Source organism: Eurypyga helias, unplaced genomic scaffold, assembly GCF_000690775.1.
Source record: "Eurypyga helias isolate BGI_N326 unplaced genomic scaffold, ASM69077v1 scaffold22831, whole genome shotgun sequence".
Classification (NCBI taxonomy): domain Eukaryota; kingdom Metazoa; phylum Chordata; class Aves; order Eurypygiformes; family Eurypygidae; genus Eurypyga; species Eurypyga helias.
The window spans coordinates 17,595-30,611 of NW_010230484.1; the positions used below are offsets into that span (position 1 = coordinate 17,595).

Here is a 13,017-nt window from a genome sequence, read left to right on the forward strand (position 1 = left end):
TGTGGAAGGGGAAAAAGAGAAAGAAAGTATGCAGACATAATTTATCTGCTCCATCCCTCTTCCACACAGTGAAAAGATGACCCAACTAATATTCCATCCAGTGCATACTGTATCTTGAGGCAGCACAGGAGCAAGAACTCAAGGGTCAGATACTACTTAGGACTTGGTTCCAAGCAGCCTGCTGCCCATTTCCCCCCTCCTATTAATAAAGGACAATTCTAAAGCATTTTCGGGTTCAGCAAAAAAGACAATCACGCCAGCCAAGATACAAAGAGCGTCTTGAGGAACACAGCATTCAATGCCGTTGGTCAAAGCGCAGATTTATCAAAGCTACCACAGGCTTAACTTTAATCTCGCTTACTATAATCACAGTTACAAGACGTAGCAAGTGAAATTCCAACTGAATCTGAGGAAAGAAAAGCAAACCCCAGGGAGAAGTGGTTACATACTGGGAAGAGGGGCCCAGAGAAGCTGGGAAATCTCCACTCGTGGAAGACTGACAAAACTTGACTGACAAGGTTGCGGAGCAACTTGATTTAACTGTGAAGCTAGTTCTGCTTTGATCAGGAAACCAGATGATCTCCAGATACCCCCCTGACCTGCATTACTCCACGATGCAGTAACAGATAACACGCACTGACGATCTGCGTCTCGGAATGAAACAGATCATAAAACCAGACTAATGCTAAAGATACAAAGAAAAGAGATTTTCAAACACTAACACTTCGCTGGCACATAACCAAGAGGTTTTGACTGCGTACGGACACCGGAAAAAGGCTGAGTTGGGAGGTTCATTCAAGCCTAAAACAAATCCTGGCATGCAAGACTTTCCTCCAAACCTGTCATTTACGATCTTCGTGGTGCCAGGAACTCTGCTGCAAGTCGTTTTGCCAAGCAATTTCCCCTCTTCCCAAAGTACTAAACCTGCTTTTTGTCACAGTGTATGCCATAGCATATTCTCCTACAACTCCAGCATCACCAGCAATCCAGAGTAATGCTGTTACACAAAAAATGTGACAAGGAGTGACTTCCTTTAAATAGGCTCTGCTGCATTTTCACTCGCCTTTCAGAAGATGCAGAAGAAAGAGTCACACCAGTATGACAGCTTAGTATTAGGGTGACCAGTTTGGATTCCAGCCGATTACCTGTTCGAGCTGTTTCTGGACCATACTTTGCTGCTCAGTAACATGCTTAAGCTGTTCTGCATCTTCCTCTGGGAACTCGCGGCCAGCTTTCTTGGCTGTACGCTGTTTTGCCGAGAGTGCCTTTTTTGATTTTCTGTGCGCTCCAATTTGCTCCTCGAGGTACTTCTGTTGCATCTGAAGAAGTTGTTGTGTTTCTTGCAGCCATTCCTCATATTGCTTTCTTTGGGAATCATCTAGAGAGAAGGGAAATTAAATATGATATGATCTCATCCTGGGGGTAAGCTCTCATCCTACTTTTTAGAGATAAAGTTTAACCATCAGGTTCCCCCCCTATTTTAATAAACCATTGGCCAAGTTCAGCCAAATTTCACAGAGGATTGGCATCTCAGGATCAGCTCTTGGAGTGATCAGTAAGGGAGACAGAGATCCAAATTACTGCATTTATTGAGACAAAGCAGTTTTAACATAGTCCCTTAACTTCAAGAGACACCAGCCCACTGTCTAGCCAGGAAATCTGCGTTCTCTAGCCAGTGAGAAAACGTAGCTTTGGAAGCAGCTACAGAACCTGGTGATACCCTGTTCTGCCACCCAAGAGGGGACTTGGAAGACCTCTGGAAGTACTCAGGTAGAGGGAAAACACAAATTTACAGGAAACAGCTTCATTGATTCTGGTGGCTGCAGAAGAGTTCTGTACATACAAAATCTATTTTTATTACTACCTCTAAGAAAACAATTAAAATGATAAACATCCATCAAATATTCATGAAATGAAAGAAGATACTGTCTTTGTAAAAATAACTGCCAGTCCTCCACACAGGGCCTGCAGCACCAGTGCCTCTCCTCCCCCCAGACAAGCACACTCTCATTTAGACTGTAACTGAGACATTACTCTCTTTACAAATGAGGAACGCTCATCTGCTATGAGCAGTCCATTGCTCTCAGATGTTTTTCTCCAGGCAAAACAATCATGTCTGCTAACACTTGATCTGCACTAAGCCCAGAAGGGAAGAGAGGAGGTCTGGTGATGGTATCATTTGTCTCCTGATCTCACTGCTGGCATGGACCTTCCTTGTGAAGAAAGTGTGTTTGATAAAGACACTTCCAACAGCAGTGTAATTTAATATAACCATGTCCTCCTTCTGCCCCAGTCCCTGCCACCTCCAACTTTAACAGTCACTGTGGCAGCAACAGCCATCGGCTCTAGCAGTCCAACCAAATCAATTCACAGAGCCAGCTCCAGTCTCCAGGGCTGCCCATTCTTTGAAGGGTAAATTCTGCAAAACTAATCACATAACCTGAAGGGACAATTGAGTGGAAATGATGGAGAGTAACTGCAGATGGGAGCAACATGAAAGTGCAAATGAAAGTACTGAAATATTAACAAGTTCCAGGTAAGAATAACTACTACTGAAATGAAAGATTTTCTCAAGTGCTCACAGCCAGCCCCCATCACCCAGAGCGAGGCCACCGCTGAGAGCCATGTCAAATGTCACCAATAATTAATACAGAAAATGCTACTAAAGCTTCGCATTGCATATTTAGCACTGCTACTCCAGTTTCTGCTAAAGGTAAAAGTGTTTACTCCTGGTTCTGATTCATAAGTATCAAGGACAGTTTTTGCAGTGACAGAAACGCTTTTTTACATGTGGTTTTCCTCCCCCAACCTATGTTCAGTTTTAATTTCTCCTAATAAATCTCTTTCTCATCACAGAGACGAGGAACTTAAAATTGATCTAGGGCAAGCAGAAATAAGGAATCCAAAATACTATTACTACGTATTTCTATTTTCAACAATTGCACTTCTCAGCCAGACTTGCTTAATTGATGCCCACTAACCTTTTTTTGGTATTTTTAAAGACGATGATGCAGCACAAAACTTTATGCTTCTTAGACAAAAAATAACCCAACAATATAGACTGTTGTTCTCAATGAACTCAGAATATTACAACTCAACTGAAGACCAGTTTTTTGAAACAGCAGTCTGTCAGTTAACAGATTACTATTCTCACTGAAATCCTACTAATGCTAATTTTCTGTTTGTTGCGTTTCCTTCTTTCCTTGCAGTGTTTTCTTTGGGGATAGCTTTCTAGAAAAAATGTTAATAACATTTACTGTGCACCCCTTCATTGATTGGTATCATAATGATAAAATGACTCAATTTTAAAAGGATTGATTTTTTTGAGACACTGTCTATTTATGGACATTTTATTTACAAGGACAACAAAACTGCAGAATAAAACATCAACATACGATAAATTACTCAATCTGTACTTACTGACAAAACCAGGACCAAAGTTTGGAGGATTAGGTCTAGAAATCTGAGGTGTCAAACTTCCATCCTAGAAATTTCAGTAAAACATACAGACAAGAAAATTAAATGATGGTTCAATTAAAAGGCCCCCCCCAAACCTAGATATCATTATGAAACAATTCTGTTGTAAATGCTGTTGTATTACCTGCGTAATTGCCTGCTGCATGTGATTTTGGCCTTCACTGGTCTGCGCCCCGGGCACTGGCTGACCCATAAAGGGAAATCTATTGACACATAAACAGAAAGAGAAACATAAAACTGGTGGGTATTTTTGGGGGAAAGACCACCTTTTGTGCTTCACTAATTTTAGTTTAATTTTAAACAAAGCATCCACATATTTCACAGACATTTGCCTGAACTTTTTCAACTTCTGGAGAATATTAATTCTCATTTGATGCTGCAACATTTTGCCCTTGGCTGAAACTACTGCATTTTAGACTTTTCAGAGAGGTTAACGGAACATGATGTCCTGTGCTAAAGCAGCGAAGACACACCAAAAAAATCCCACCCCCACACTGCATTTGTATTTTATAATATTATGATAGAAACGAAAGGAGAGAGATTTAACAGATTTAGATGACATGGTCACCAACACAGTCAACTAGAGCTGGCTGTGGTATGTCACATCTTATCATTAACACCTAAGTCTGTCAGAAAAAAGAAAATGTGCTGTTGTAAGGGCCACATAAAAAAAAAAAAGGTGCAGATCCTTTCTGGCCCACAGACTCCCCACCTCCAGTAAAAGCAGTTATGGTCAAGTCTGTACTGTTCACAGCTCGTTTAGTACTCAGGACACATTTAAAGAGAGGATGAAGCTCGCATTACTTGGGCTAAATCTTAATTAGACTTCACATTAAATGATGCGCTGCAGCAACATGAAGGTTAGCTGTTACATAGCCATCAACAGTTTTCCAACAGTGCATGGGAGATGTGTCATGACATAATTAGAAAGTGGGAAAACAAGAAAAACATCAACACTGAGGCCACGTTGACCATGCTGACCAAAGACACTGCAACTGGAACACAAATCTGATTAGTTTTAAGCGTTTTTACAGTTTCTGCTGCCCCGCCCGTTTTGCTCTTCAGAGATAAACTTGTATTAGCATGGACTATGAACTATGACAAAAAGATCTTTCTCTGATTTCTTCATTTCCAGTGCAGTTTCCCCTAGCTCTATCATTTCCTTTTACATTCTGTAGCCCTAAAAATGCTATCAAGCGTTGCCTACCTGTTCATAACCATTGGTGGCATCCCCATGTTACTCTGTGCCATGACTTTGTTGATCCCCTTAAGAGCCACCATTTTTGCTTTCATTATGGGATCAGTAATCGCATCAAAGTCTATAAAAGAAAAACAGTAAAAGTGAGTTATATAGCTGAACATTACAAATTATTAACTGGAACTGACTTGTTTAGCTTTAGTTCTTGCATTAATCATCAGTAAACCAACATAATTGCTTTACTATTCACTTGTCCTCTGCACTTTGAAATTAATGGTTAATATGTAGTAGTTTCATATATCCTCAATGGAAAGTTACTCCAGCAGCAACTGTTGTTGTTTGCAGCCACGACACACAAAGGAAAGCAGGTCAGGCGGAGAAGGGCTCTAAACCAAGTGTGGCCTATGACTAACGAATTCTATTTACAGGTTTAAGAACCAGGAAGACGAGTTGTTTCTGCGAGTTCAGTTGGCAAATTGACACGTCACCACTAACGGACTAAGAAAACCTGTTTAGTCACTCTGTAACTCCCAGTAGCACTACAGGCAGAAAGGCACATGCCACATACAGCATCCAAAAGGACTATAAACACGAACTCTGCATCTTTCTGGCCGTCTCTCCTATTTGGTGCCACACGTAGAGCAGGATAAATGGGAATAGAGAATGGCTGAGCTTGGAAGGGACCTGTGGAGGTCATCCTGACCAGCTGAGATGGCTGCAGCTCCTTCAGCCACGCTACAGATATGGAGCTGTGATTTAGAGGGTAGGTTAAATTTGTCTTTTGAATGAACAGCCTTGACGGGCAGTGTAGTTACAACTAACGCATTTCTAAAAATGTGCTATTTCATTAATAACAATTAAATAGTAGTGCTGGTGTTGATCTGAATGGTCAAACTCCTGTCCCATATCCTACTGGAAACTACAGTTTATCTTAAACACTTAGAGGATGTACAGAATTATTTACAATGTTTCTGGGTCTTGCCTGGATTGTGAGTTAGTAACACAGCTTTCAATAATCCCTCTCCTCAAGACACACTGAAAAAAAAAATGTAATAAAACCCCCCATAAACAGAAAATTGATACATCAAATATCAAAAGATCAGCTATTGCACTTGATCATTTAATTCTGTTTACAAAGGGTGCATTTACTTCCTATCACATATGTGAAATTGAAGTATAAAGAGAGTATGTGACAGAGCTGATGTCAGACAAGTTAGCAGTAACACAGTTACCCTGATCCCTGGTAAAATCAACAGCAGCCTTGCCACAGAGTTCAAAATTCCACCTACGTGCTCAATTTCCAGACTCCCATTGTACCTACTAGGCAGGTTGGTTTTGTTATGCCACCTTCAAGCTCCACGCACCTACCTCCTTCTTTCAGTGCTAAAGATTATTTAACTACTTACTGCTGTGTTTTGATATAACTGACTAGAACACACACAAATACATCACCCACATACCAATATTGGGGAAAAATGGCTCCGAACGTTGGCGAATCATGGCTTGCATCTGTCGCTGCTGCTGCTGCTCCTGTCGTTCCTGATCCAAGAGGTCCTGCAGAAGAAGTGGCTGTTCCTCTAGCAGAAGTGGTCTCTCTCGATTTTGTTGCTGAGCTAATGGTTGAGGGAGCATTATCTGTTGGGGACCAGATATGCCACTGGGACCAGGACGGTTTGTTACAGCCACAGTTGGATTAGAGGTCTGTCCCGTCCCAAAGTTATGATTAGCTGACTGACCCTGAATAAAACCTGGATTTGGTGACCCTTGAGAAAAATTATGGTTTATTCGTGGAACCATGGCCAAATTTGAATTTAAAGTGTTTTCCAAGATCTGTCCACCAGGTGTCATGAGTGTTTGTGGAATACTTGACGCGTGGTTCATCGGTGGGGTTGGCAAAGGTTGAGATGGAGACCCTAGAGTCCTTGCTTCAGCGTTATCAGAACTTTCATTTGCTAGCAAACTTGAGAGGACTGGTGTGGACCCAGAAATACTGCAGGAGCCTGCTGCTCCTTGAACAGGTAGTGGGGCAGATCCCTGAGCATCTGGACTAGGCACAGTTGTTTCCTGACTAGGAACAGTGGTAGCTTGATCAGGGAATTCTGGGTTAGCAGGCTGTGCAGGAGCCTTTTCTCCATCCTTTAACTCCACTTCAGCAGCCTGTTGCGTACTTGTGGATTCAGCATTTCCATCACCTTTTTCATTTTCACTCTTTTTTTCCTCCTGAGTGTTTGGGGAAAGTACCTCTGTTTTAATTTCATTTTCTGTAGCAGATTTCTTCTGTGGAGACTGGGTCTCAGGAGGAGAAACAGCCCTGTCACCTTGTTCTTTTTGTTTTGGTTCTTCCGTCTTGCCCTGGATATCTAGTTTGTCATCAATGGGAACACTAAGATCTAGTTCTTCATTAAACATCCCTTTCTTATCTCCCACATCAAGGTCTGGGTCTGTGTATGCAATTATATCAAATTCCCCAGATCTTAGAAGATCGTCAAGGTGAGGATCATTGGTTTCCAAATTATCTAAAGTGTCCAGTTCATCTCCTTTCCCATCTTCTGTGTCTAGATTCAAATTTTCCAGATCTTCATCATCTAAATCCTTGACTTCAACCCCGTCGAGGTCCTTTACATCCAAATCTTTTACAGCAGGATCATCAGGATCAAGCTTTTCTTCTAGACCATCACTTGGCTGGTTGGGAATCTGTAAATTTGCAGATTCATCACTTGGTGCTGATGTAGGCAAAGATGGTCCTGGGAACGCATCAGCAACTGGTGTATGACTTAGAGAACGTATTACAAGTGCAGGTGGGTTGTCAGGATTGAGCTGATCCTGCTGGGGTTGCGACATATGCTCCAAACTTGCAGACATCTGCAACTGGTTAGGTATGCCTTGAGAGTTATGTCTCAGTGGTTCTGCTTGTCTTGGGCCTGGAAACTCCTGCCTGGGTATAAACCCTGTGTGTCGTTGATGTTGTGCTGCTGCATCCATAACATTTGCAGCGGCAGGATTAAAAGGCAGCCTTGGCCTTCCATCGGGAGCTCTGTGACGTAACTCGATAAACGCCTGACCCAATATATTGTGCTGCTGAACTGGAATTCCCTGCGGAGGAAAATGTTGAGGGATCCCAGATGTATTATTTATTTGTGGATTGTTCACTGGCCGAGGCATATCAATCGACAGGGATCTTCTCAGCTGTGGTGGAACTCCAGGTCGTTGCATTGGCTGCTGAGGACCAAGGAAACGTTCCTGACCTGATGGTGGACCATGGCCACCTCCTGGAAACCCATATCTAAAATAAAGTATGAGATTAAATAATCTTTTTTTTTTTTCCTCAGGACTGCCTAAGGCTGGCATATTTGACTAAATAACTGTTCACCAAAATGCTTGACACGATGCATTCATTAAAATATTTAAATAAATACCTTGACTAATTATGCTTACATTTAAATTAGCTTTATGACTACAATAAAATAATTGCTTTAATTATGCCTAATAAACAACCTGTTTTCAATTCCAATAATAATAACAGATAGAAAACTCTTACAGTAAGAAATAGCTTAGTAAATAAACTACATGTTAATGCAACTCAGCGGAAAACATAACATTGTGTGGATTTACAAATTACTGAAATTAAATCAAAATATTGAAAATAATAATTCCTGCGATGACTACATATGTTAATACTGGTATTCATTTTACATCATAGCATTCACTGGAAAAACGGCTCAGGCCAAAGTTGAAATCGTTTGGTCCATTATAAATTAAAACAAAAATATTACATTTTTTCATTATTAAGACATCAGAGCCTTTCACTTTTATTAAAAAAAAAAGCCCCAAAACCATGGGTAACCAGATCTTTAGGCTCACATACCTCTCAAAAGTATCAGACTTTCTCCATTCTGATTTATGAGTAATTGCCAATAAAAGACAGTGTAGAACAGTGTTAGTGTAACCTACATGTTCTAACGTTACGGATGCTTACAGGAAAACCATACGTACTGACTTCAGGAAGATTACCCGCTACTGCAGGCAACACAGATCATTTTCCATCCAAAAAAAAACCCCTTTCAGTAACAATTTCTGTAAATGTAGAACCACCCTGTAATATCCTGACTTTAAGAGGAAAAAAGAACTTACCTAAGACCATGAGGTCTCATCCCCATGGCATTCATATCGCCGGGAAACTGGGGCCTACTGAACTGCCCATCAGCAGAAAAAAATCTTTTGGGTATACGGTGAACCTTGGCCCACCCGGAGGGACAACAGAGGACCTAATATTCCCAGGATACGGAGGAGGAGGGCGGTTAAAAATTTGATTGAGGTTGTCTTGCTGCCAGTGCTGAAGAGGAGCTGCATGGGTAGGAGCTGCTGCGTCCTGCAAGGCTTTTTCCTGACGAACCGCATTCTTCTTCTGCTGCTGTTGCTTGGGTATACGGTGAACCTTGGCCCACCCGGAGGGACAACAGAGGACCTAATATTCCCAGGATACGGAGGAGGAGGGCGGTTAAAAATTTGATTGAGGTTGTCTTGCTGCCAGTGCTGAAGAGGAGCTGCATGGGTAGGAGCTGCTGCGTCCTGCAAGGCTTTTTCCTGACGAACCGCATTCTTCTTCTGCTGCTGTTGCTGTAGAATTATTTCACGTAATTTCTGGCGCTGATTAAAAACACAAACATCATTGTGCTTGATGCAGCAATTGACATATTCTGAAGTGTTACACTCTGCTAGGTTAAGCTAGTTGGAGGAAAGAAATTCTTCAATTGCTACAGAAAAATATAAACTACCAAAATCACCTCAGAAGTTAGAAGAGGGATCAAACGGTGCAAGATGTTGGGAACGCAACTTGATCTCCAGACCGAACGGTGCAAGATGCTGGGAACGCAACTTGATCTCCAGACCTCTTGTTAAAGTGTACAGTGTGAACCCATTTTACCAATTAACATACAAGCAACTCTCTTTTCCTTTCTCAATTCCAATAATGCAGCCCCTTTTACCATATGAAAAAGTACATTCTGAGGGAGGAAGGTGACTAGAGATTCACTGAAGAAAATTCAGCAAAACACCAAAGCTGCAGAATTTACTCTTAATTCTGTACAATAATAGTACCGATTTTTCCGTTTAAATCCACTTCCCATTGTTCCTTCCAGACAAAAGACTGAGCAGAAGTTTGCACAAGTTGAATGTGATTCTGTGTCTCAGCAAGAGCTGTTTGCCAAGCACTCGCTGGCAGAAGCCTGGAGCGGACGTGCCTCCAGGAGAGCAGTGACCAGTGGCAGGATTCACCTCAACAGGTCAGCCAACTGAGACGTTAGATGTCCCATCTGAGATCTTTGCCTACACTCCCTTTTGCAGTCAGTGGACAAATCACTGACAGTTAGTAGCATCTATTATAAGACAGAATTAATTGTGCTTTCAAAGTGGTGGGTTTTTTTCCCCTCACACTGTAGATAAAAGAGCTATTACACACCAATCATCTACATCTTTGTTGGCTCCAAAGATGGCCTTTGCTTCCTGTTTGAGTCTTGTCCAAACTCCTCAAAAATTATTGTTGTTTCTGTATTCACAGAACAGTTTGGGTTAGAAGGGACCTTAAAGACCATCTAGTTCCAACCCCCTGCCATGGGCTGGGACACCCTCTGCTAGACCAGGTTGCTCAAAGCCTCATCCAGTAGTTCTATCCAGAGGACCACATTAACATACTAAGAATGAAGATAATTCTATAATTCTATGTTATATAGTGATGTTTAATGGCAAGAAACTTCAAATATTAACAAGAATGTTTCTACTTATGAAATGTTAATACCATCAGTATTCAACATTATTCTCACCTGTCTTAACTTCTCAGTATCTGCTTGAGACATATTCATGGTATTCTGGGTGTCTGTTACTCCTGTAGTGGGTGCTGGGCCAGGAACCTGTGAAACTTTGGGAAACTGTTGTCCTTGAGAACTCATCGGAGAATTTGCAGATGCACTGAAGTTGCCCTCAGATCCAGGCCGTGGCTGTTCAGCAGTGTCGTGGGCCAATTGACCAGTTCCAAAGGATTCTGGCTGAGGTCTTGGAGTCATTGGTGGTTGATCGTACGGGTCACGTGCTGGAGCAGCTGGGCCATGGCTAAATGAATCTGTTATTGCGGGTCCTGCAGGTCTGGGAGTTTGAGAACATGGATCTGATGGCCTGACAAAAGTGCCCTGCAACCTATTCTGCGGTGTCTGCAGGAAAGGATCTCTGCTTGGTATTAGTCCTGGTCTTGTCACTGCAGGTCTGTTAAAACTCTCTGGAATTCCTGGCCTTGGAGTTGCTGGTTGCTGAGCATAAGGATCACTGAGAACGGGCCTTGGTGTTCCAGGAGGCTGGGCATAGGGATCAGAATGTCTCTGACTTGCTGGAGGCTGAACAAATAAATCTGCTGGCTGAGCAGGTCTTGGTGTTGGTGGTTGCTGCATATATGGATCAACTGTGGTGGGTCTAGGAGTTCCTGGGGGTTGGGCATAAGGATCAGCAACTGGACGAGGAGTACCTGGAGGCTGGGAGTAAGGGTCCTGAGAAGCTGGCCTTGAAATGGGTCCAGACTGAGGGAAGGAATCACTCTGTTGCCGCACTATCCTGGGCGGATGGGCAAAAGTCTCTTTTATTGCAGGATGGGGAGGCTGGCTGTATGGATCATTAGGCTGATTATGGGAAAAGTTATCCACTGGCCTTGGTGTCAAAGCGGGCCTTTCGTATGGATCGACAGCAACGCGCCTTGGTGTAGTTGGCATGGGTGCATAAGGATCTTGCGGGGACTGAGGCGGACGCATTGGAGTTTTGAAAGGTCCCGGGCTGCCATCAACAGGAGTAGGAGTAGGAGTCAACGGTGGCCGTGCATAGGCATCAGCGGAAGTTACTCTCTGCCTCTGAAACGTATCCGTTCTAGGCGCCGGCTTAGTAAATGGATCACTGCTTCCAGCTGCTAAAGGAACCTTCCCTGACTGTTCCATAACTATGGGTGATCGCGGGACCCCCAGTGGTTTGGAGAACTGCTCTGGTGCCAGGACAGGCCTGGGTGTGTCTGGTGGCTTTGCATAGGGATCACTGCTACCCGGAGACGAAGAACACGAATCCCTGACTGGTGAAGGCCTGCTTCCCGATGGCTCAGTCACCTGAATGGGCCTGGACATGGATGACTGCGGTGTACAGGTATCTAACGGGGCAATGGTACTTCTTCTGACAAAGTTTTGGTTAATGGGTGCTGGTCTAGGTGTTCCCACCATTTTAGCATATGGATCCATTGGAGAAGGAGGTCTTGTGTTTGTGGAACCTGGAGAAAACATCTGTTGTGATGATGTCTGAGGAGACTGAGACAGTGAATCGTGTACTGGGATTCGGGTCGGAGTAGGGGGTGGGGCTTGTGGTTTGAGGAACACATCATCTGAGGATGCTGACGTAGGCGTAGCAGGTAGCTGCTGCTTTGCAAATAGATCCTTATGGAATGTCTGTTGTGCAGGAGACATACTTCCATTGCCAGTCTGTGGCGTTAAGGGGCTCTGGATCCCACTGCTAGGTGTGTCCGAGCCAGACTGGTTCAGAAGCTGTTGTGAGCCAAACTGCTGCTGCTGCTGTTGCTGCTGCTGTTGCTGCTGCTCATTTTTCACTTGTTCAAGCTTCTGCGTGGCTTCTATTTTGGCTTGCTGCTTACTTTTTTGCCGCATTTGCTGTTATAAAATTACGAGGAAAAAAGGTTACACTTGGAAGTCCAGTTAATACAAAATCCTTCTGATGGCTGAATACGTAATTAAGGCTTTAGAACACAAAGAACAATTTTAAATAATTGTAGATTGCAAATTTTCAATGAAATGGGTGCAGCTATTTGTAAAGTTCAATTACACTGCCATACACCTTGATTGCCTGGGAAGAAGCATTTCCGAGGTTGCCTAAAGAGCAGCACTGCTTTCCTACTTCATACTCTGAAGACAAAAAGTTACTGACAGACGCCAACAGTGACGTGAGGGAAACGGGCTCCGAGAGACCACCAGCCCAGTCTGAAGCAGTAGTCTGCAGGACAGGGTTACTGCAATACAGGGCATACAAAACCAAACTACTGCACTAGCCAGCCATACAGAGCAAGACTAACCTATTTCTGTAACAGGTAGGATTTAAGAGTCAAAGTTTTAAAACCAAGTTTTCTAACATGTACAAGCAGCTTCTCTTCTGATAGCATCTATTTTTTCCTACAAAGAGTGGTTGACTTCATACTCTTCTACAAAGATTAAAATTGATTTTAATACAAGATTCCAACAATGCAATAAAAAGCTGGCAGAAACAGAACAAAGCACCCTAAACGCAACACACCTGTCTGAATTTCCATTCCT

At 42.9% G+C, this 13,017-nt stretch overlaps 1 protein-coding gene across 1 annotated transcript in view; it reads right to left on the bottom strand.

Annotated features, from left to right (window-relative positions):
* KMT2C (lysine (K)-specific methyltransferase 2C) overlaps positions 1-13,017 on the bottom strand; it is a gene marked incomplete at both ends in the record, with an annotated part of 30,372 nt that overhangs the window by 17,180 nt on the left and 175 nt on the right. Inside the window, 9 exons of the mRNA XM_010160776.1 lie at positions 1,146-1,378; positions 3,421-3,484; positions 3,602-3,680; positions 4,685-4,796; positions 6,136-7,958; positions 8,807-8,890; positions 9,069-9,322; positions 10,495-12,360; positions 12,998-13,017. The exon at positions 12,998-13,017 is cut by the window's right edge and continues 175 nt beyond it. Of these exons, the coding sequence (XP_010159078.1) occupies positions 1,146-1,378; positions 3,421-3,484; positions 3,602-3,680; positions 4,685-4,796; positions 6,136-7,958; positions 8,807-8,890; positions 9,069-9,322; positions 10,495-12,360; positions 12,998-13,017 (4,535 nt within the window). The remainder of the gene's footprint in view (positions 1-1,145; positions 1,379-3,420; positions 3,485-3,601; positions 3,681-4,684; positions 4,797-6,135; positions 7,959-8,806; positions 8,891-9,068; positions 9,323-10,494; positions 12,361-12,997) is intronic.